A 24,397-nucleotide genomic window follows, 5' to 3' on the forward strand; every position below is an offset into this window, starting at 1 on the left:
TTGTATGAATAAATGGAAAGGTCAAATACATTAAAAGGGACCTAGCCTTGACATGATGGCATAACCAAAACCAGAACATTGATATTCTACCCAAAACTATGCTCAGCACCAGTGGGGTTGCATGGCTAATCTTTGCCCACACGTAGGTGCTCTTGTCTCAGGTAGGTGCTCTGGCTCTTCATTGTCCTGCCTATCCTTGATACTGACAAGGTTGACATCAGAGGAGAGCACTGACCCGGGGTGAGTTAGGGCTGCCAGCTGGTAGCAATCAAGTCTATTTTGAAGTCAGGGACACATGGACCCCCAGGGCCAAAGCTGTAACTAGCCCAACCTGTAGTCCCTTCTCCCCCAAAGCTCCAGGCACCCAGGCTCAAGGTATTGATTCCAGATGTGCTAAACCCTCAGTAATAGGACTTTACCTAAGAGGACCCTGAAATAATCACAGCTTCACAAGCTCTGATGAAGGACCCAAAGAATGTTAAGGGAAAAACTTCAACATAAATAAGCCTACTTCTGCCACTTCACTGGACTGGGAAGTGACCCCAAAGGATCAATTAACCCCACTGCTTTTTTGTGAGTTTTATGTATAAAACCTTTTACTTTGTTCATGTGAACTGTAAAATTCATTACTGAAGTTAGCAAGCTTATATTAATATATACGCAGACCAGAGGTAGATCATCTATAACTATGTGTCAGCTTTTTCTGTTGCCAACTTGAAAAATTCTACCATTTACCAACAGAATCATTTGACTGTCAAAGCCTATCAGTGGGAGACTGATCAGGTAAACCACTGGTTTTGTTTAGGTTGGAGTTGCACAAGAAAACAATCCCCCGAAGCTCACGCTAGATTGTGCTGACCTATCACTCCAGCCCATTCGTGCAGGCCAAACCCGTCACAGGTTTGCCAGGAAATGGGCTGTGATATGAGGAATGTCTTCAAATGGACCCCCTAAACCCAACCAGACCCACACACCCACTCATACTTCACACCCAAAATTTTGCTCACATTCATTTCTCAGGTCAAAGTTTTTGTTTTTGTGTTCATTTTGGTCCCATTTTGTATAAAATTAGCCATGAATACACAGCCAAGTAAAAGCATTCATTTTGCGTCCATTCATTTAACAAGCATACTTACTGCACGCCATTTCTTTAAGTTAATTTCTATACATGAAACAACTTGCACGCTCCACGTTCCCTTCGCCTGAAGATTCGCGAGCCTTCACGAAGACCCGTCACCCGTGTCTGTAATACCGTCCGTCTCCGGCAGGGGGCGACACTCGTCCTTCAGTTGTGGTTAGCTGCTGCCCTCTGTTGGTCATCTCGGACTGTTGCAGTTTCATTCGCATATAGATCACACTTTTTTTGCGTAAACTATTTAACCAATAATATTATAAAAACCTGTCAATGCTCCAAATACCGTCTGAAGAACCAGAATGTAAAAAGCGCCTCAGGTCAACGCATGGGCCGATACCAAGGTTATAATGGTATATGTATTGATTAGGGTGTTTATTCTCCAAAAGGACTGCAAGCTTGGCCATGTCAGAGGCAGACCTACCCGGAAATGTTTCGAAACTAGACCTCTTACTGGAACTGACACCACTGCACTCCGCCCATGACACACTTCGAGTAGGACTCGAGCAAACGTCTGTGTGCCGTACGGTACCCCTACACTCACGTGAGAAGACTGGTAATGCCATGCACACTGTACTGGGCAGGTTTCCTACAGCTTCAGTTCTTCTCTGCGTGGACGAATATGACACACGAGCATTTAAAACCACTTCACTGAACGCGAGTCTTCACCAGAAAGTGCAATGATCGTGCATAACAGAATACGAGACGGTGCACCACGCATAAGTGACACCTTCCTCCCTTTCAGCTGTCAATAAGTAAATAAGGTGCCATTTTACATTGGACTGAAAACTTCAGCTTTCAGCTCCGTATTTCCCTGCCGCTATCTTTGTCTTTCTCTGTGTGTGTGCGCGCGCGCGCGCGCGCACAGGAAAGTGAAAGTAAAGCTCAAACAAGCAGCGCACACACGGAAGGCGAGCAGTCTTTACATGTGTATAAGAGCTGGCTTCAGCGAGAGGTACGTTCAAAACTCACACTTTCTCCTTCTTTTTTTTTGTCAACTATGGGCGGTTTGAATGTTGTCGGTCTTTGTTTAAACCGTAAAAACCTCCCAGAGATAAGAAAGTAAGTTGATGTGATAAGACACTTTACTGACGCACTTTAGACAAGCTCGTTCGGGGCGATGAGAAAATCCTTACAGCACGCAGCGGTTGGAGTTGTGCTTCCCCTTCATTTGGACACCTCATTTCCAGTTCAGCAAGGTGTTCAAACTGGTCTGTTCCTGTCACTACACGCTATCCGGGCGCCGTTGTAAGATAGGCCGGGAGGATCGCCCCTACTCGGCTAGGAGCCGCAGTAATTCACGCTTCAGTGTACATCTGTGTGGTTGGCGTCTTTTTCCGACTGTAGCTGGAGGGTTTTGACGGATGTAAAATGTCTCCTCAGCCTGGTGCCACTGTTGGGCGGGCAGTACCAGCATACACACACGGCTTGTGCCAACGACATGCTGCTGGAAGTTTAGGCCACTTCTAGTTTCCGTTCCTCCAGCTCAGTGTGGCCTGTGCTCGACTGTGTTCTCCTTTGGCCTTCAGCAGCTCTTTGGCAGATAGAAAGCAAGAAAAAGCTGCTAAATTCTCCCGCCATGCCAACAGAGCAACACATTCCGACGAAGACCCTGCTCATATGCTCATGTTCATAATTCTTATGTATGCATTAATGGGAGACTTCGCATTGTGGTACCCAAATGCACTGGGTGTACTGGTTTTAACTCCACACGAAATAATCTAAGTACTGTGAAAAGAAGGGGAGGGCTTGACTAGTACTTTAGATCTGTCCTGACTGATCGTCGCAAAAATGTAATACTGACGGAAGCTCCACGATGTGTTTAACGATCCAGAAAATCTCCTGCACATTAGCAATATTAGCTGCAGCAGCTCACGTGTTTGCACGTTGACCGTAGCTCGTCAGTATGCAGACTGTGGTTTGTTGCGGGATGACCCACGCACTTTAAACCTGTCAGCCCAACAGCTGACGCGGCACACTATAATCAGCTCGGATTTGTTTTATAGTAGCGCAGTGAGCCGGCGCGAGGGTGACGGTGCAGTCCCGGGGGATTCACGTGCGGCCGTGTAACGCCACCTGTGGAATAACGGACGCCGTCGCCGGCGCTTCTGTTATTGGCGTTTCGTTCGAACGGCAGCGATGTGTCGCTACTAATGACGAAGCAAAAGCATGTCACGTGACGCCTACAGTCCTCGAGCAGTGCAGGGCATGCTGCAGCCCCGCCGCTTACTCCCCTCACCAGCGCAATCTAACGGCTTGTTTGGGTGACTCGTGCAAGACACACCCTTGTGTAGTGCTGCTTTAGTTATGCCACACACGTTGCTGCCGTATTGTTGAGATGATTTGTTTAAATAAGAATTTGCCAGACTCGCAGAAGCATGACGTACAGCAGGCTCATTTGGGGAAAATCAGAGAGAACTTTGAGGTGCTGCTGGTCTTACCACTGCACGTTTTGTTTTATCATTGTTATCGGTTTATTTCTCTTGTGATCACGCCTGACTGCGCGCAGGACTGTGCACCCTGACAGTCAAATGAGAACTATAAGAAGCAACTCACAAAGCAAAAATAATTTTCCATGTTTACTTTAATGTGGGCGCAGACAAAGAAAGAATCTGAAAATAACCAACAATCCACTTTCAAAAGGTGAAGATGTAAGCACAGTCAATCCTGCCTGTTGCTTTTAATAATTGAGAGAAAGGTATTTCAGCTTTGCACATCTTTCTGACTTGTATTAAAAACTAACATGGTAACCTGTTTTTTCCCCTGTGTCAACATTTAAGCAAGTCTAGTGAAATGGTTTGTTTAAAAGATGGTCACAGGGCACATGTGGGGTTTAGTGTATGGCCTGTCTCATCATGTTAGCAGGAGATCAAGCTGATAGGATGTCTTTGTATTTTCTCACCCCAGACCAGTCTGTGCTAGATGTCTTACCTAAATCATTAAACTACAACTGAACTGGCAAATTACACAATACCTACACAATTAGCATAGCACAGGTATTAAGCATTCTCTTTTGTAGTACTGTGTGTTAAGTTACCTTAAGAGTTTAAAGCATATTACTGGATGTTTATATGTAGTCATTTTCAGAAGAACACCGAACACCATAAGGCCTGTAAGAACAACCTGAAGAGTTAAAATTAAACAAAAGCATGTACACATGCGTGTGTGTACGCGTGTGCACACACACACACACATACATTATTTTCCATTCTCATGCTATACACACACAGCTAGTCACAAGTTTTAAATGTGTTATAAAATGCAGGTGATAAATGCAATTACAATTTTGCAGTGTAAAGTTTTATTTGCAGTTTTATCTGTGCAATGGACTGAATCATCATTGCTATAATTGCCAGATTCTTTCATGCAGCCTCTAGTCTGTCACATAAATGAGTGATTTCATAGTACTAAAGTACTAAAGTGATTCATAGTACTCCATTTCACTTTAGAAACCTTTCTAATTTTTGTCATCATGTCCAGTTCTACCAGTGGCCCCCTGTGCCCCAGTCTACCTCTGCCATTCTGACACCTCTATTTGGTCCCAGCTGCAGAGTTGCCTCACCATGGCGCTGTGGATGCAGATTTCCCAGCAGCTACCAAATCTGTCCAACCAGACCCTGATGGAGCTCTATCCAGACTCCTTCCCCATAGATGTCAGGCACTACCTGGCAAACTGGATTGAGGAACAGAGATGGTATGACCCTGCTCTCACTGACAGCTCACATAGGCATGAATGTCTGACATATTCCTTAAACCGTATGATTATTTTCCCAAGCCTCTAGTCTGCTCCTGGTGCTCTCCTTTCAGTATAATGAATGACCAGGTAGTTGTGCTGCATATCAAATTGCAGTAGTTTGTTCTATATCAAAATCACTTTCTGTCTTTTGTTTACTTGTTTTTGTTATTTCTTTACACAGACATGTGTAAAAACGTTTAAGCAGTCTTTACTATCATGGCCAGAAATGGTGCTATGTGAAAAACCTTTAGACATGAATAAAACTCTGCGCAGACGATCTGCTGTATAATGTTGTACAGAGCGCATAGTTGCGTGCTTCTGGCAGGACAGTGTGAGATGGTGACGTGTGCGCATACATGTTTGGGCTCAGGGAGGACTTTGACACGGACAGTCTGGAGCAGGAGCCTCAGGCTCGCCGCCTGCTGGAGCAGATGGTGGAGCTCCTACAGGAGGTGGCATTCCACAACCCCAATGTGGTGGAGAAGGTCAAGCTCCAGCACATCAGCAGGAACATGGTATTTACTAAACACACAGTGGGGTTTTGATTTGGCCTGGTTTTTATTTCTGAGACCAAGGATTCTGAGATTGCACTTGTAAGTGTACACAAGCCGCTGGTTCACAGCACAGACATTCTAGAGAATTCTTCCTACTGTTTGTACATCCTCCCCCACATGAAAGTAACTCACAACCTCTGAATAATCTTCTGAATAATACTCATGATTAAATATTTATCCTATTCAGCAAATAAAATTCGGTGCTAATTTAAAGGTGTTGCATGATACTTATTTTATACTTATGCTTAGCACATGGTCAGAGGTGGTACAGCCCAACTTGCTGAAATGCTTTTCAGAGTACATTCCAGACGCAGCCTTTGCAGCTGGTGCGGACAGTGAGAGACATCCTCAGGAGAGAGAGACTCTTGCTTAGACAGGCGGTAAGCAAATAGGGTTTTTTTTCTGAGCAAGAAGTAGAAACTTCATTTTTCAGTTCCGACTGAATGATATGCCAGGTGTGTGTAAGATCAAATTTAGTAGAGTCTTTATTATGTGCATGTCGTCCCGACTCCCAACCGCCAGGCCATGCCGCCCTTCACGCAGATGCCCACCCCAATCAACGGCACCACCTTGACCTCCAGGGAGGTGAACACCTCTGACCTGGACACCCTGGTGCTCAAGGTTCTGGACATCCAGAGCTGCCGTCAGCAGATCCACCAGCTGCAGGAGGAGCTGAACTGGGAGAAGCAGGAAGCAGAGCCCATGCAAGGTACAGCAAGCCAGCTGCTTCTACTCTCTTCAGCCTGCCTGGCTGGTACACGCATAATCGCAGATAATCTGCCGGACTTAAACCCGTTCAGTTGCAGAAATCGTGTTGCACAAGAATTGCTGGTTATTTTTCAGGCTGTTTTTGTCCTCTTTTATGTTTGCTATTGGGGCTTTCAGTGGTCTGGCTTAAGCAAAGAAGTGACCTTGTGACCCAACAGACCACTTTGGCAGCGTGATGGAATCAGGATCTGCCTTTGTACTTGGCCCTTTCAGATTTGAATTCAAAAACACACACATTGTATGGTACTGGATACAACGCTCACTGTTTGGACTGTGATGTCGATCAGGTGTATGTGACTGAAGGGTTGCTTGTCTAGATTATTTATACGCAGTCATTGTGCAGCCTTTGGTAAGGCATGCGGTGTCTTTACAGCCTTGCGGGCCATTACTGCAATAAAGCAGCGGGATCAGGGAACTTCTCAGAGCTAGCTGCTTTTCCTTCACATGCTAGTATTCTCAAGACCAACCATACTGTCAGTAATATTTAACAATACAACTCTTAAACAACAGATCATTAAACCAACATTCTCAGTCCATCTGAACTCACTGCAAAGGTTTTGCCTTAACATGCTTGTTTTGCTTTTTTTTTTTTTTTGCTTCTTGGAACTTGGAAGCATTTCGCTAATAGTGGTAACCAAGAGTAAGCCAGCCAGCAAAACCTCTGCTGAAGTCTAGACTGCGAGGTGACATTGGAGCTGTTTGTGCAAGAATAGCCAGCTAGATTATGGAGCACATGAGCTCCTGTACAGGCGTAAGATGACTGCTGTGTGATGAGGATATGGGTGATGACTGTTTGTGTGTAATACTCCCGCTTGGCTCCTGAGAGTCTTCCTGTTGATCTTCATTTTTGCTCGTATTTTGTCTGTTTTATGCAGGATTTTTGTTTTCTATCATAATGTTTCCCTATTACCACCTGCTCCATGAAGGTTGCTGGAGACCTTCTGTCAGAGTTCAGTTTTTTCGGGTGGCCACGCCCCCTTGTCATTTTAGGGCCTTTGAAGCCGAGCAAAATATTCCTGATCATACAAATGGTTCATAAACAGTTACCAGAACACAAATGACAGTATCTGAAATTTCTTTTGCTCAAAAGGTTAGTAAAAGGTCCTATCACATCTTAGTGCAGCGTTAGAGTTCAGTGACACCACACAAGTAAATAACAGTGAAATATTGTTCATTCACCTTCATGCTCTGATGTTCTGTACAAACATTTACAGTAGTAAAAGCAGTGGACCCACCCCAACATAAAGGCAGGAACACTAAAACATGACATGAAATCCGAATCCATTAACTGGTTTATCTTAAATCAATAAATGCATCTTAAAAGACAGCAAACATGAAGCACATATTGTCTTTTAAGGTGTGGAGAACTGAATAATGTCTTGGTGTTTCATGTCAGAACATGCACAGTCAGTTAGGCTTATGTCTCAGTGGAGAGATATGCAGAAGAAAACATAATAATGTGGCTCATTTTTTGTTTTGTGTGATTTTACATGTTTTTAGAATTCCAGCTGCTAATAAATGTTATTTTAATGTCAAAGGCAACGGGGAGCATGATGTGAAACCTGACAGGCATGCAGCCGACACACAGCAATGCAGCCATATGTGTGTTGATGAAATATGTTTGGGTTTGTCCCTGTACCTCCCTGTCTTAAGTAATAATGTATAAACCTGAAGAGGTCATTAAAGTTGATAAAGTAAATAAGTAAAAGCAGATGATGTTGTCTGGGTAGTGTTGTCCTTTGTTTTTGCATGTGTAAAATACTGTTGGGGGTTATTGTAAGTCTGTTCTTAGTTTTAGACAAACAGGTTTTGATTTACATGAAATATGTAAACATATATGTGAGCTGATGCATTATTCATAACACAGTGGTTACTGAGTGATGTGTTATAGCCAACGATAAGAGCTCTTCTCCACACCACCGCACTGAATGGCCACCAGCCATAGGTGGCATATGTGACAGACGAGGGATATTAGATTGGAAAATGGCTACAATTAAACAGAGAAAACCATCTACATTTACGGCATTTAGCTGACACTTTTATCCAAAGCGACTTACAATTATGAACTTAAGCAATTGAGGGTTAAGGGTCTTGCTCAGGGGCCCAACAGTGGCAACTTGGTAGTGGTGGAGTTTGAACCAGCCACTGTCCGATTACAAGTCAATTACCTTACATGTTTGTCCCTCAAGGAATGTTTCAGTATTCAGCATTTCAGGGTTCTCAACTTCTTTCTGCACAGGCCAAAATGATCTGGATCCTAAACATGCAGATCAAGTCACCAAACAGACCCGAATAGCTCAGCTGGAGTACAAATATCAAGAGTGTGCGAAGGTAAATTCCTGACATCATGTGTCCCTCTTTCTCATACTATACAGCATACTTGTTAAGAATAACAGGTTTAGCTCTAGCATGTGTGCGTGTGTGTGTGTGTGTGTGCATGCATGCAGAAGCGTGTGCAGCTGCTGCAGGAGGCGATGTGTAGTCTGGAGCAGTGCCAGACCCGTCTCATCCACCGTATCAAATCTTGGCGGTGGGAGCAACTCCGTTCCACCATTGGTCTGGCCTTCGACGACAACCTCCTTCCGCTACAGACATGGTGAGCTCGACCAAAAAAAAAACAAGACATGCAAATCTGACTCAGTCTGTTTTAAAGTACCTTTCTAGGGTTATTGGACCTTTTAATACCTCAGGTACAATGGATGACTTGTTGAAAAAATCCTCATGAGTGTTTGCGTGAACTTTTTTTTTACTTTGTTGTGTACAGATGACAAACGATAATCCAGAAATTATAGAATGTCATGTCTGTTTGTTTACAGGTGTAAATTTGTTTGTTTATTGTTTTATGAATTAAATCAGTTTTCCACATGAACCAACCACTGATCTTTTTTTTATAGATACTATATTAGTATCTTTATCGTTTAAAATCCTGCTTCTCCCCATTAAAATTCAAATTGGCTACACAAACAGAAGGTAATTCGTAATTAGCTTTTCAATATTTACATCTCTGTCCATATATCTACTCAGTGAGTTGTGGAATGCAGATTGTTGGTGTATGAGTAAAGGAACAAGGATCCTAAGATTATATTACATTTAACCTGCAGAACTAGATAATCCTGTTTTTAGATCAATTCTAGATTAACTCAATTGTTTTCCTTGATTCTTCCTTTCCTTTTCCTGTTTGCACTCCCACCCCCCTCCAGGTGCGAGCAATTGCTTGGAGTGAACGGGAATTTGAGACAGGAGTTGATGCTTGTGAAGAGGGACCACGGGAGTGTGGAACAGTTCCACCTGCTGGAGGAGAACCTGAGCCACCTTCTGCAGCTTCTTATCCACAGGTACGGCCGTACCTGCAACAGGTACACCTGTGCCTGGTCACAACACACACTTATCGAATTCTGTTCCTAGCTGAATACTGGCTGTCTGCGCTTCCCTTTTTACTCCACACAAGTGTGGGCATGCTCTGGTGTCCTGAACAGCGCACATGAACAGGTTTTTGCTTCTTCAGAAAATGGTTATTACACTTTCAAGAAGTATTCGTGACAGTTTGCTAGAATGTTGTAAGATCAGGATTTCTCCCAAGATAAAGGGTGTTCTGAACAGACTGGTGTTTTCTCTTGCTGTTGACTTCTGCAGCTCCCTTGTGGTGGAGAAACAGCCTCCACAGGTCATCAAGACCCAGTCCAAGTTCTCCAGCACTGTGCGCTATCTGCTCGGGGAGAAAGTGGCTCCTGGAAAGCCAGTACTACTGAAAGCACAGATCATCACAGAGACGCAGGCCAGAAACCTAGGCCAAGGTGTCATACCTACGTAAGCAGCACACACTCACACTCACATATTCACACACACTGTTGACATGGGTCTAAAGTTTAAAACGAAACTTGGTAATCATTTTCAGAACCCCAAGTGTCAAATTAAATGCATTTCACATGATTTCCCATTCATTTTCCTGCCACAGGTTTAGAAAATCAGATGTAATTGCTTAGTTTTTTATTATTGCGTGCTTTGCAGTATAATTTTTGCTTTTTAGAAATACTTTTTTTTTTTTTCAAAGCCCTATATGGCTGAGCATATGAGAGAAGGTATTTTACTTTATGGTGTTTTACTTTAAGGTGTTTTACTTTATAGTATTTTACTTTATGTTGTTTTACTTTGAGGTGTTTTACTTTCTAGTATTTTACTTTGGGGTATTGCACTTTAAGAAGCTTTTGATTTGTTTTGTTGTTTTACTTTTTTAGTCTCTTAAATCAAGACCTTATTAGTCTACAATTAAGATGCTTGTGTGTTCTGTATATGTCCAGTGTCAGAAAAGTCCAGTATCACTTTTTAATGAACATAGACATACACACACTTCTAGATATCCAGTGATTGATACAGTACAGAAACGTCATTCTTGTTCAAACACAACCCTCCCTTATTCCACATACTCCTATCATGGCCCCCACTTCACACAACAGTGCACACACACACACACGCACATAACCATACACATTAAAACTGAAATCTTAAGGACTTACATACACCCACATAGCTAACATGTATGAGTTAAAGATCAGGTAAAGATATGCATACAATATATGGCCTCAGCAACACACAAAAAGTTGTTTAACTACCCACACATTACTACATCGTACATGACACAGGACTGTCACAAGCCGGTTTTGCTTACTTCCACAGAAGTGATTTTGACCTTTCAGCACTACATCACTTCTGTAAGCAAAACATTCACACAACACAGACACACCCGTCAACACTTCAGGGACACTTCTGACGTACAGCATACCGAAGACAGACGCACCAACAAATCTGGGTGCCTAAATAGTGCAGTGTTTTCTCCTGACAGAGTGCGTTACTATGCCGGCCTCAGAGGCTCACATGACCATTGTGTCACCAGCCTGCTTCCTGTCATAATCTGCCCACAAAAGCTGACACAGCTTAGTAGCTGCAGGAGTCAGTCTACGGAAGCAGAGCTGCAGTGAAGGTGTGGGTGAGCTGAGTTCATTCTGTCCTGATGAGCTGATCTGCTAAATGTAAATCACCAAAACAGATGATTGTACGGAAACATTTGTGGAAATCCTGTGACAGATCAAATTGGAGTTTGTTTGGTTTTTTTGCTTCTCTTCACCTTGCACTGAATTGGCAGTTCTGTAGACCTACAGCTGTCTGATGCTGCATCTGTCCAGGCTTGTAGATCAGCCTCAAAAGGAAAAACACAGGCACCGGACATTTTCTACTCTCCAATCCAGCCATTGCAAGCTTTTATCACGATTAATTAGAGTCTTATGTAAACATACTCCACAAACAAACTTCAGCACACAATTCACACTTAAACATGGTGCTGGTGTCCCATGGTTATTACAAGTCTGTTCGCAGTTGGTTTTGAAACAGCTACACAATTTCATCAAGGGTTGAAAATAATAATTTTTTTTTTTTTTACGATGCTTCCTCTTTCGCCCCTCAGGGAGAACGTTGGAGAACTCATTAACAGCACAGCCATCTTAGAACACAACACTGCCAGCAAAAGCACATGTGCCACATTCAGGAATATGGTTTGTACTGCCCGAACCCATTTTGCAACATACACACCGTCGTCCTAGCGAGTGGAGTTCGTCTGTTGCCGTGAAGTCACCTCACAGATGTTTGCAGAAATGGCTGTTGAGCCTCTGATGCCTTTGTGTGCCTTCCTCAGTCCATCAGGAAGATCAAGCGTGCTGACAGGAAGGGCTCAGAGTCCGTAACCGAGGAGAAGTTCGCGCTCCTCTTCACTACAGAGATCGTCATCACGGGCTGCGAGAGTCCTTACTGTGTCCAGGTAGGTCTTGGTCGTTCAGTGTTCCTCCACACCACCACTGCACTTCACAGCATGGTCCCTGCACGAGTGAGGCAGAGACTTGGTGGAAAATGTTGACCTTTCCCTGAGGAATGACAGTCAAAAACATCTCTATGGTAGGTCACACTGACCGATGGAAAAGTAATCATGGAGTCGTGATCTCTGCTCCTCAAGAATTCAAGGATGTGTCACATGTTTATAAATAAAAAAAACAGCAACGTGTCATCAGTGCTGAGAACGCCACGGGCGTTCAGGCCAGTTTGTAGGTACATTGCTTGCAGCAGTGCTAGGTACTGCTATATAGGGCAGTAGTAGCACAGTGGTTAAGGTACTTGACTTGTAATTGGAAGGTTGCTGGTTCAAGCCCCACCACTGCCAAGCTGCCACTGTTGTGCCCCTGAGCAAGACCCTTAACCCTCAATTACTCAAGTTAAACTCAGTCATAATTGTAAGTTGCTTTGTCTAAAAGTGTCAGCTAAGTGCCATAAATGTAAATATTGATTATCTATGATATCTGCTTCTGCCAGAGAGACAGCATGAATCTGCTGACATGGTAATTGTAGTTGAGGAAATTACAGATGAACCAGAAGCAAGGTGATATAACCAGGGGCTCAACCCTGTAGGTCTAGAGGAATGCAGAAAAGAAGAAGAAAATTGGATGGCAAAACCAGTGTAGTCAGTATGTGCATCAGTTATGCGGATGGCTTGTGGTCAGCATGAAAAACCACCGTTGCTCTCAGTGATGCAGGGTGACACAAGGCTTTTTCTGTGATCACCTGTAGAATCTGAGATGAAGGCAGACAGATGCATTGCAATGCCGATCAAAGCAAGGCTCCTTCAGGCAGCAACCATCACAGTCACTGAAGTGCTGACATGAATATAATTCACACTATATTCATTAAATCTCAAAATGAATAACTGACTATGGCCTTTTTGCTAAGCTAACATAAACATAAGTATAGCTAACATTAGTTTTAAGAAGAGACTGTGAGAAACCTGCTCATCCAAATGTACATCCACAAGCCCCTTGTCTCTTATATGTGTCCCTTTTCAACGGGTTGCTTAGACAGCTCACGTCTCTTCTACAGAAACAGGAAACCGTGTTCTGGACACCAAGTTTTTGATGGTCTGTTTCTGTGTTGTTGTTTTGCTGCCACAGACGATCTCCCTCCCTGTTGTTATAATTGTACATGGTAGTCAGGAGAACAATGCTATGGCCACAGTTATATGGGACTGTGCCTTCTCTGAGCCTGTGAGTACCACTGACTCCCTCACTTACACACCCAGAGTTGTTTGGTTTCAGGTTCTGTAAACACCTCCCTTGTGCTGTGCGATCCTCAGAACAGGATTCCATTCGTTGTGCCTGAGCGTGTCCCGTGGAGTCAGATGAGTGAGGCGCTGAGCAGTAAATTCATGTCAGAGGTGCAGACCAGTCGCGGCCTGGACAGATACAACCTGCACTGCCTCGCACAGAAAATCTTTGACAAGCTAGAGATCTCAGAGGACTTCAACAAGATGCCTGTATCATGGGCTCAGTTTAATAAAGTATGTTTACCAGTTACTTTCTGGACCATCTAGTTACATCTTTCGTACCATATGCACTGCAAGCTAAAGACGCACATGTACATAGAGAAATGGGTTCTAACGTTGTGTTTCACCAGTCAGTGAGGTCATTTGGATTCAGAAATGAAATGTTTCCACTGTCTGTGACACAGGAAGTCCTGCCAGGGAGAACGTTCACCTTCTGGCAGTGGTTTGAGGGTGTGATTGACCTGACGAAGAAATGCCTGAAAGCTTACTGGACTGAGGGGTAAGGGATCCTCAATGTCCTCCTCCAACTTGGTTTGTTGGTTGTGATCAGTCCGATGGGATTAGTGTGTATAGTGGAATTGGTTAAGATGGGTTAGTGAGTTGAGCACTGGCGTTAGCCGCAAAACCGCCAGTGAAGCAAATCATCTTTCATCTTTGATGTGTCATTCCATGAAGACTCTGTAATCCTAATCCTATCTAATCCTGGTGCTGTGTCTGCTGTGGACAGGCCGGTGCGAGACTCTCTAATCCTCGTGTGCTTCCCCACGGCAGGCTGATCTTTGGCTTCATTGGGAAGCAGCACCTCCATGTAATTCTGCAGAACAAACCCAACGGGACATTCCTGCTACGCTTCAGCGACTCGGAAATCGGAGGCATTACCATTGCATATGTGGACGTATGTGAAAGTATGTGCAAACTTTAAAAAACTTTTGTGGTGGTTGTGCTGGTTTTAGATTTAAACATTTTGAGAGCCTTCTGATATGTCCTATAGGAGGTAATGGTAAACCTTTAATTTAGAGGTTTGTGCTTTTCAAATGAAATTAAGATTTAGAAATTAAGAATTTGTTATATTGTCATTTCTCCATAAAGTCTTTATACATTGGAACAAAATGTTGTTTATTCTTGCCCACTGGTGCAACACACGACATCTGCACAGCAGCACAGTACACAGGACTGCATAAGTGAAAATGCACAACACACCACCACAGTGTGCAAAACAGAATAAGTGAGAATGCATTTACATTTACATTTTCAGCATTTTTCAGTCCCTCTTATCCAGAGCGACTTCCAAAAGTGCTTTGCCATCTACTAATAGAATGTATCCTAGGCAGTACAGTAGGTTAGAGTTCAAGATACCCTTCAATACTGCTGAAATGGAGGAATCGATGCTGATACCGAGAAGAACTGCAAAATAATCATAAACTATATATATCAGACAACAATAACAAACAATACCAAACAATAAGTACTAGGGTTTCATGTTACTCAACACAGGTGCAGTGGTCAATGGTCATTTAAATATTCCACAAATGGATAAGTCTTCAGTCATCATTTGAAGACTGCAAGGGACTCTGCTGTCTAGACAGCCAGAGGACGTTCGTTCCAACATCTGGGAGCAGGACAGAGAATAGTCTTGATGCACGTCTTACATTAGACTTGAAGCATGGTGTTTCAAGCCGAGCCGTACTCGAGGCATGGATCGGTCTTTGGCCACTGTCATCACGTAGGGAGCGGCTGGTCCATTTTTGGCTTGGTATACGAGCGTCAGGGTTTTAAATGTGATGTGGGCAGCTACTGGAAACCAGTGAAGGGAACACAGCAGTGGAGTGACATGCGTGAACTTTGGAAGATTAAAGAGTAGTTGTGCTGCTGCATTCTGGATCAGTTGTAGAGGTCTGATGGCCCAAAGAAGACAACCAGCAAGTTGTGAGTTGCAGTAGTCGAGCTTTGAGATGACAAGTGACTGCACAAGCACCTGGTAGCTTCCTGTGAGAGAAGGGGCTGAATCCTTCATATGTTACAAAGGAGAATGCTGCAAGACTGAGTCAGGTTTGAAACATGAAATGAACTGAGAACAACAACTGGTTGTCCAAAGTTATTCCCAGGCTACAAGCAGCTTCAGATGGCAATACTAGGGAGTTCTCGAAAGAAACTGTGAGGTCATGATGGTATGGTAGTGTCTGGGATGTACATAGGCTCGGTTTTGCTGGGGTTGAGGTTCAGGCGGTGGGCTGTCATCCATGACACAATGTCAGTCAAGCAAGTTGAGATGTGGTTAGAAGCCTGAGTGTCAGAAGGTGAGAAGGAAAGAATTAATTGAGTGTCATCAGCAGTGGTGGGAGAAACCACGGTAAGATGTTGTATCACCAAGAGATTGAGTATACATAGAGAAGATAAGAGGGCCTAGCACTGAGCCCTAGCGGACACTGGTGGAGAGTCTATATGGATTGGATGTGGATCCTCCCTGTTTCCTGATAGGACCGGAACCATTTCTATGTGGAGCCAGTCATGCCAAAACCGGAGAGAACGGAGAGGACGTTGTGGTTTACTAATACTGCCAAAATGTCCAGAAAAATCAGGAATGATGAGAGTTTGGCAGCTTTGGCAACATCAGGTTTCTCTGTCACTACTATGAGGGCTGTTTCTGTTGAATATGCTGGCTTATAGTCAGACTGATTCACCTCATGGGGCTGCTTCTGGGTGGGGAAAAGACATAGATGGCTTATCCAAGAACATTTCAGGGGACACACAAGTGATACTGGTCTGTCATTTCTTATATTGGAACTGTCGAATGTGGTCTTGTTTAGCTTTGGTACCACCCTAGCGGCCTTGAACGCAGTTGGTACGTGTCCAGAGGGTAAGAAGTTGTTGATGATGGCGGAGAAGAAAGGAAGCAGATCTCTCAAAATCTTTTGGAACAGAGCGGAAGGAATGGGATTCAGCAGAAAGTCAGGAATGGAAGGATGATGTCTGAGGAGAGAGGGAAGGTAGAGTGGGAACAGAGGAAAAGGACTCAAAGACAGTGATGAAATCCTCACAAGTATGAGGTGTTAAGAAGAGAAGGAGAATACTGAAGGGTTTGCGTGGATCTGATGCTGATATTTCGGACTTCCTATGTAGTAGGATGGCATTGCAGACTTTGCTTCTAGTGGGAACTTGGAAAGGAGAGACTGGTATGAACTGAAGTCTGAATTTTGGTGTGTTTTCTTCACCGATTCACTGCAGCTCTTAGTTCTGAAGAGTGCTTCCATTAGCCAGGGGCTTCCATTAGCCAGGGGCCAGTCTGGAGAGATGATTGACAGAAGATTTATTGACAAGGAGAGTATAGAAGGGAAAATGCACTGTGTGCACAATTATTAGGCAAGAGAGTATGTTTACCATATAATCATTTGTATGCATATTTTCCAACTCCAAGATGTATAAACTTGAATGCTTATTGGATTTAATGATATCAGGTGATGTGTATTTGTGTAATGAAGGAGGGTGTGGCCTGAGGAGGTCAACACCTATATCAAGGTGTGCAGAATTATTAGGTAGCTTCTTTCCTCAGGCAAAATGTACCAAAAAAGACTCTGAGAAGTCAAAAATGGTAAAAACTCTTTCACAGGGATGTAACACTCTTGAAATTGCTAAGATATTAGGGTGTGATCACAGAACCATCAAATGTTTTGTAGCAAATAGTCAACAGGGTCACAAGAAATGTGTTGAGAAAAAAAGACACAAATTAACTGCTAAAGGTTTGAAAAACGTGAAGTGACCAGGAACCCATTATTCTCCAGTGCTGTCATATTCCACAACTGCAACCTACCTGGAGTGCCTAGAAGTGCAAGTTAAAACCCGACCACCACTGAACAAGACACATAAGGTGAAACGTCAAGACTGAGCCAAGAAAGACAGACAGATTTTTAAAAGTTATATGGACTGATATGAGAGTGACTCTTGGCGGACCAGCTGGATGGGCCCGTGGCTGGATCAGTAACGGCCACAGAGCTCCACTTTGACTCAGACGCCAGCAAGGTGGAGGTGGGGTACTGCTGTGGGTACTTTTCGGGTAGAGGATGGTCTCAAAATCAACTCCCAAACCTACTGCCAGTTTTTAGAAGACACTTTCTTCAAGCAGTGGTACAGGAAAAAATCTGCATCTTTCAAGAAGACCATGATTTTTATGCAGGACAATGCTCCATCACATGCATCGAAGTACTCCACTGTGTGGCTAGCCAGTAAAGCCCTTAAAGATGAAAGAATATTGACATGGTCCCCTTCCTCACCTGACCTAAACCCTACTGAGAACTTGTGGGTCCTTCTTAAACGGGAGATTTACAGTGAATGAAAACGGTACAGCTCTCTGAACAGTGTCTGGGAAGCTGTGGTTGCTGCTGCACAAAAGGTTGATTGTCAACAGATTAAGAAAAGAAGGGTCACTGATTTTTATTATTAGTTTTGGAAATGTCAGAAATGTTTATTTGTAAATTTTGAGCTGTTTATTATTCTGACTAACAGATGAAAATAAACAAGTGAGATGGAAAGTTTCAATTTTTCCATTTTTTGCGCAGTAATTCTGCACACTAATAGTTGCCCAATAATTCTGCACACACAGATATTCTCCTAAGAAAGCTCACTTTTACTTTCATAAATATTCAAGTTTTGTGGTTTATTAACATTTTGGATTGACTGAGAGCACCGTAGTTGTTCAATAATAAAAATGAATCCTCAGAAATACACCGTGAAGAATTATTAAGGAAGTTGTATTAGTAACTTCCAGGGAGGGAAGAAGGAGAGTGAGGATGATGAAGGTAGACAATATTGCAGAAGCATCGGAAGAGGGAGTGATGGAGGACAGTGTGATGGATGGAAAAAGACGAGAGAAGAATAGAAAGTGATTGTGAGAGAGGTGGAGGGGAGTGACTGTAAACTCTGGGGAATTGACTCAACAGGGTGTCAAGCTCATCCATGAAGAGGTTGAGGGTTCAGTCTCTGTGTAGGTGAGGAACTAGAAGAAAAGCAGAATAAAAGCCTTCTACAGATATTTGTAATGAGTAATTCCCACTACTATGTTGGTCCCGGTGAAGATCAGGTCCAGAACATTGACTGCTTGTGAGTCAGAGGAGAGCGGTTGAGGGGGAGGTCAAATGATGTCAACAGCAGGAGGAATGCAGCTTGTCTGATGGAAGGTTGAAGTCACCAGGGAGAATGAGTGGGTTTCCTTCAAACCCTGGGGAATTGACTCAACAGGGTGTCAAGCTCATCCATGAAGAGGTTGAGGGTTCAGTCTCTGTATAGGTGAGGAACTAGAAGAAAAGCAGAATGAAAGCCTTCTACAGATATTTGTAATGAGTTGTCCTAGTTTGTCAGTTCAGCAAGTTCCATGTTTGCCTCCCCAATTCATACCTAGCAGGCAAGGTACAACACACCACCACAGCACACAGGACTTCATAAGTGACAATGCACAACACACCACCACAGCACACAGGACTTCATAAGTGACAATGCACAACACACCACCACAGCACACAGGACTTCATAAGTGACAATGCACAACACACCACCACAGCACACAGGACTTCATAAGTGAGAATGCACAACACACCACCACAGCACACAGGACTTCATAAGTGAGAATGTACAACACACCACCACAGTACACAGGACTTCTTAAGTGAGAATGCACAACACACCACCACAGCACACAGGACTTCATAAGTGACAATGCACAACACAACACAACAGCACACAGGACTTCATAAGTGACAATGCACAACACAACACAACAGCACACAGGACTAAGTGATGAGACAATCTTGACTAGTCCGGGTGTGTCCATGCTGTGTTAAGTAGTCTGCCATTTGTGAAATGAATGCTCCAAGATATCCGACATCTCAGAAAGTCTCCAACATCTAAGAGTTACTTCTGCTCCTACGCTCTCTCAGTGGGATATGAAAGACACTGTGGGATTCAGAGATTCAAAGATCTGCATTATTACTCTTCAAAGTTTGATCTGTTCTCTATGCACATCGTGCCTGTGTCTCTCCAGATGGAGGCAGAAAAATCCAGAACATCCAGCCCTTCACAAAGAAGGACCTGGACTCTGCTGGACTTGGCGACCGCATCCGGGACATCAAATGCATCAAATACGTGTACCCAGATATGCCAAAGAACGAAGTATTTAAGAAATATTTTACAGGCAAGTACACAAGGCCTTCTCAGCCTGTTATCCGGGGCAGACAAGGATTTAGTGTTTGTAACCTCTAACCTGTGATTTAAGAGACGCTGAACAGCACACGTTTCACTTGCCAGTGCTGAAACTGAAACAAAACAGGCATATAAATGGCAGTGCTTGTGTTCTGCTGAGGAATGTGCAGCATGTAGACAATTACTCCATATTTTGTTGACATATAAAAAGCACATTGGTTGGGCAAGAGCTGTATTAACCAATTCAAAACCTGATTTTGTGTGTGTGTGTGTGTCTGTTTGTGTGTGTCTGTTTGTGTGTGTGTGTGTGTGGCCACAATGAATTCTCACTCTTCTCTGCTGTTTCCTTTCCTCTTCTTTGCTGGCTTGCCTCTACTGATGCAGTTGATCCAACACATAGTTTTGTGTCACCTCGTCAGAAGGGTTGGGATTCCTACAAGTAATTAACAGGGAATCTGTGTGTTAAAAAGCCGTGCATGGACATTTCCTTTGACGTCACCAGGATACTTGCCAGTCAGTGAGATAATCAACTCCACCATCTTTTCTTCCTTCAGTAATCTCACTGTTGGCAAACTCAGTGCTACTGTATGTTTCTAGTTTCTCTATCCTGGTTCATTATTTCATCTGAAACCGAATATTCTTGTAGTTTCAAAATGCTTTAATTTTTATATTACATTTTACATTATTTTTATAAAGTTATTTACAAACCTTCTGACAAATGGACAAGAACAGAGCCACTGCGTATAGAGTCTGCCCCTCTCCTCAATAACACTGCAGACATGGTGCATGTTTAACCAACTCCATAAACACCATTTCCTGTTTATTTGTGCTGTTTCAATTAGTAACAAAGAACAAATGCGTCATCAGTGCTAGTGAGCCCCAGGCTCCACACACTCAACACAGATACTGTACATTAGGCAGGAGAGTGTGTTCAGTCACCTCAGTGTGTTGTGACAGCATCACTGAATGAATCGGTTCAGGTGTACATAACCACACCAGCTACATGAAGCCATTTCACATTTTTCTGTATACATTTGCGATTGTGCAGTATCATTCAACGTTAGAAGTCCCCAGTCGAACCTTTGCACCCCGTTTGCAGTTCTGTGCTTTGCACTCTATGAAGTTTGAGCCTGTTTTATTTTTGACAGCACAGTAATATTAGGTGTTTTTCAGATACGGAGCTTAAAACCACAAACCTTTTTTTCAGCTCACTGCAGTACATCTTGTTGGAGATTGTGAAATCTAGTAAAATGGTTACAATTTTTTTTCACACAGTTCCTTCTGCTCCAAACCCGGATGGATACCTGCCATTCAAACTCACCACAGTAGTGGACCCGTGAGTGACGCAGCGTAACTCTCTTATATAAGCGTCTTTTATTTAACTCTGGCCTGCATAATTGAGTAAAAGCATTGTTCTTGGCCTTGGTGGATTCGTTTGATTGGAACAATCGGTTAATCACATACAATCATTTGATACTCATACTAAACTTAATGAATACTTGCTTTTATGCATGCGCTTACATTACTAGCTATCAGATAAATGTGCATTGTAAGGACTCCACAAAAATCCACTGCAAGTAGTTAGATCAGTTAAACCTTCTTGCTATATAATCAGATTTACGTATTAATTTATTTGGTAAGACTATATGACAGAGGCAGGGAGTGCAGCTCATATGAACTAAGTGTTCTTGACTGTGGTCTTGGATGTGTTTCGTGTTCAGGGAGCCTGGCTCAGCAACAGCTAGCATCACACCTCAGCCTGTGTAAGTCTGTGCAAACCACCACACCTCAGCCTGAGTCTCCACAGGATGTGACCTTGTTACCACTATAAACACACACATGCACATCCACCTTACTCACTCACAGAGGTCCGGATAAACTGTTTTTGATTTTAGGACATATGTCATACCACAGAAATGCACAGAAATAATGTACTGAATAATAACCAAGCTGGAGTTAATATTAATGCTTCCACGTGAATCAAAGCTTCGTGCTGCTGCCTGTGTCAGGATATGTGTTCATTTTTAAATAATTCTTTGTGTTTTAATCATGGATCATTTGTCCCATTAGTTCCCTGGATCCAATTTACTCCATTCAAACGTAAGTATTTGTGTCAATCTCAAGTATAAGCAGCTCTTATTCTGCCTAAAACTGGAACGATTATAAAGAGAAATGAAGATGCCACAAACAGCGGCAACTGCTTGTGTTTTACTTCCACCTGAAGTGAAATCTCACGTCGTCCGCCGTTGTGTCTGCACGTGTCACTCCAAGGCTTAAGTGTTGAATTTAACGCAAAGAACCTTTAAACCCCAGCGAGGCCAAACGGTCCTCTGCTGATGTTTCTGAAGTGTGTGGTCTTAGAGTAACTCTGCATCCAGGCCCACCTCCCTTCCTGGAGGCCCTGCTGCCTTTGCACAGCCGTATCCTGTCAATGCCTCCATGCCGAGCCAAGACGACCTCTACCCCCCCATGCTCTACCCTGCTGAAAGCATGTGAGTCTCCCAGTGCACGCATGCACTCGTCCAACCAAAAGCCTACACTTGTTCTGTGCTAATAATGTGCATGCTATCTTATGCCGTTTTCTCATCTCATTCAGGGATTTTATGTTCCAACAATAAACAATAGCAAATAGATTTGGTACGTTAGACACCTTTTTGTTATCAGGAGACCAGATCCACAAGATCACATGGAGCTGGAGGATTTTTTATCAACACTCAACAAGTTATAATACTATCAAAGACTGCAGCCACCTTCCTGCTACAGGACAAACATCCCCCGTTCCTCTCATCCACATCGTAACATAAAGTGCTGTGTGGAACAAACAGAAGCAAACTGTGCTCTCACACAGATTCTAACATTCAGTCAGTTCTGTGGGTTTGGAACTCTTCATCGGATCAAGGTTAACAAATTGCATGGTACACTAAAGATGTACAGACCTGCACACTTTTTATTAGAACCATCTCTGACAGATTGGAAGTGAGATATAAAGGCAGGCTTTAAAGGTACACTAAGCAGAATTTTCTAATAAAATGATTACTGAACAGCACAGTAAGTGCAGAAAGTTACACAGTGGCAAGTGCAACCCTGTGATGGCTCTTTGGTTTTTGCAGTGGTTGTGCAACATTGGTGCTTACTTCCTGTTCCTGTGACCAGTCATGTGACCAACAAAGATTATGCGAATTACAAGTGAAACTGAAAATATTGCTTAGAGCATCTTGAAGCCTGTAAAAGAGTGGAGCAAGAAATTCATTGTGTGATTCTAAAAAAGAGACTGGGAGAGTTTTCTATGCCTTTTAACTCTTATCTTTACTGAAAAAAAAATTCCCCAAAGGGTTGTCTTGTGTGGTAGTCTATAGATGATAATCAATTCTGATGTTTCTGTATTTACATTATCAACACAGAGACATACACAAACTGCATATGCATCTGCTATACTCCATTTTTTCTTAAAGCTAGAGTGAGAAATTTGTTTACTATAAATTCACAATATATTGTTTTTTTCCCCACTCCATTGTTTACAAATATTTACAAGTATAATCAAACCATTTAGAGCATGTAAAACTGCATTCTGTATATGCTGGTTGTTGATTCTGGAGTTTGGGGCTCTCTCTGTGAGTCCCAGAAGTCCTTCCTGCTGACTTTGGGCTACCACTCTGCTGCACTAAAATTCCATATTTTACCAAAAGAATCCAGATTTTCCAATAATTGCCTGAACATGATGGGAGCAGACACACCTTCCAAAAGCACAGAAGCTTCAGCCTTCTGATTATTCAGACAGTAGACAAATGGCTTGTAGGGGTGCACTGGTAGAGGCACCAGCATTGAGCTTCTTGCTCCACAGCCTTTGTGAGACTCCCTGCAATCTTTTATGAGTCTCACATTCCTGCACAAATTTAACAGCATCACCAGTCGTAAGCCGCCCCCACGGAGAAGACAATGCAAGTGTAATTTTGTAGTTTTACTTAGCTGTGACCAAACACAGGTCAGTCACTAAGACACCTTCTGGCTGTTAGAACTGACCTGAACAAATCGGGCGACGTCTCACAGTCCCCTTCACCCAGCCAATCAGCTGTGTAAAACACTTTCTGAACTATCTGACCTACCACACACTTTTCATTCTTAGAAATTTTCATTGCCTTTATTCCTTATTACTCCATAGAACATATAACTAGTATTCAGTATTTACAAATATGTGCTGTGATTTTGTCCGTAAAAGAAATATCAATATATGACCTGAAATTCTGTATGATACAACCCCACAAAGTCTTTCTATCTGTACATTTTTGTTAGTTAAGACTTGATAAAGGATTTTTTTTGTAGGAAAAGAATGAATAAGCTTGGAATTCACAGATCAGTTGTTCAAACTTGTAATAGCCAAGATCTCCAAGGTGCCTTTATTACACATTTCCCCTCATGTGGATGGGATCCACACAACCTTAGACCATCAAAGCATTTCCTCCTGTCTTTAGTCCAGGTTTGGAGCTATTAAAGTTGATATGTAATATACGTATGGTCTTCATATATGAAGCGTGGATATTGCCTTGTAGTAATACTTCTTTTAAATCTTGTAAAATATTCTTTTGTGCTTTGAGTGCTTTGTTGGGAGTAATGGGTAAATGAGATAAAATAGAAATTTTGAAAGTTTAGATGTATTCTCTGGTAGTGTTGAATTCAGTGACTGACAAGAATTTGTTTTTATGGAAGACGAGCTTTCCACAGAATCTCAATGCACCATTTATATCTGTGTATTTAAAAAAAAAATCCTAATAAACTGTATTGTGGAAACTAAACAGTGTTAATTACCTGCTTCAAGTGTTTTATTTCCCAAAGAGACTTTCTTCCATGGCATCTAGAAATGTAATTAATTCTAATGAAAAAAA

At 42.8% G+C, this 24,397-nt stretch overlaps 1 protein-coding gene across 4 annotated transcripts; it reads left to right on the forward strand.

Moving 5' to 3' along the window:
- The first annotated feature begins 1,949 nt into the window (after window positions 1–1,949).
- On the forward strand, window positions 1,950–24,307 carry stat6 (signal transducer and activator of transcription 6, interleukin-4 induced). Of its 4 annotated transcripts, none has more exons than XM_027021330.3 (21): window positions 1,950–2,087; window positions 4,678–4,826; window positions 5,239–5,383; window positions 5,719–5,802; window positions 5,945–6,131; window positions 8,430–8,521; window positions 8,638–8,786; window positions 9,391–9,525; window positions 9,824–9,997; window positions 11,649–11,736; window positions 11,877–11,999; window positions 13,177–13,269; window positions 13,359–13,562; window positions 13,733–13,827; window positions 14,100–14,233; window positions 19,360–19,509; window positions 20,793–20,853; window positions 21,239–21,280; window positions 21,588–21,617; window positions 21,896–22,009; window positions 22,114–24,307. In XM_027021330.3, exons 2-21 carry the CDS (start codon window positions 4,696–4,698, stop codon window positions 22,133–22,135), a joined length of 2,253 nt encoding a protein of 750 aa, XP_026877131.1. In that variant the 5' UTR covers window positions 1,950–2,087; window positions 4,678–4,695; the 3' UTR covers window positions 22,136–24,307. The 4 variants fall into 4 exon arrangements, 3 of the variants coding, with proteins under 3 accessions (XP_026877131.1, XP_026877129.1, XP_081563363.1); XM_027021328.3 differs by having other exon boundaries at window positions 22,182–24,307; XR_014119807.1 differs by lacking the exons at window positions 21,896–22,009; window positions 22,114–24,307 and adding an exon at window positions 19,902–20,030 and having other exon boundaries at window positions 21,588–21,625.
- Window positions 24,308–24,397: the final 90 nt, after the last annotated feature.

The sequence above is a fragment of the Electrophorus electricus genome, chromosome 24 (assembly GCF_041902795.1).
Source record: "Electrophorus electricus isolate QZ-2024a chromosome 24, ASM4190279v1, whole genome shotgun sequence".
In the NCBI taxonomy this organism is placed as follows: Eukaryota; Metazoa; Chordata; class Actinopteri; order Gymnotiformes; family Gymnotidae; genus Electrophorus; species Electrophorus electricus.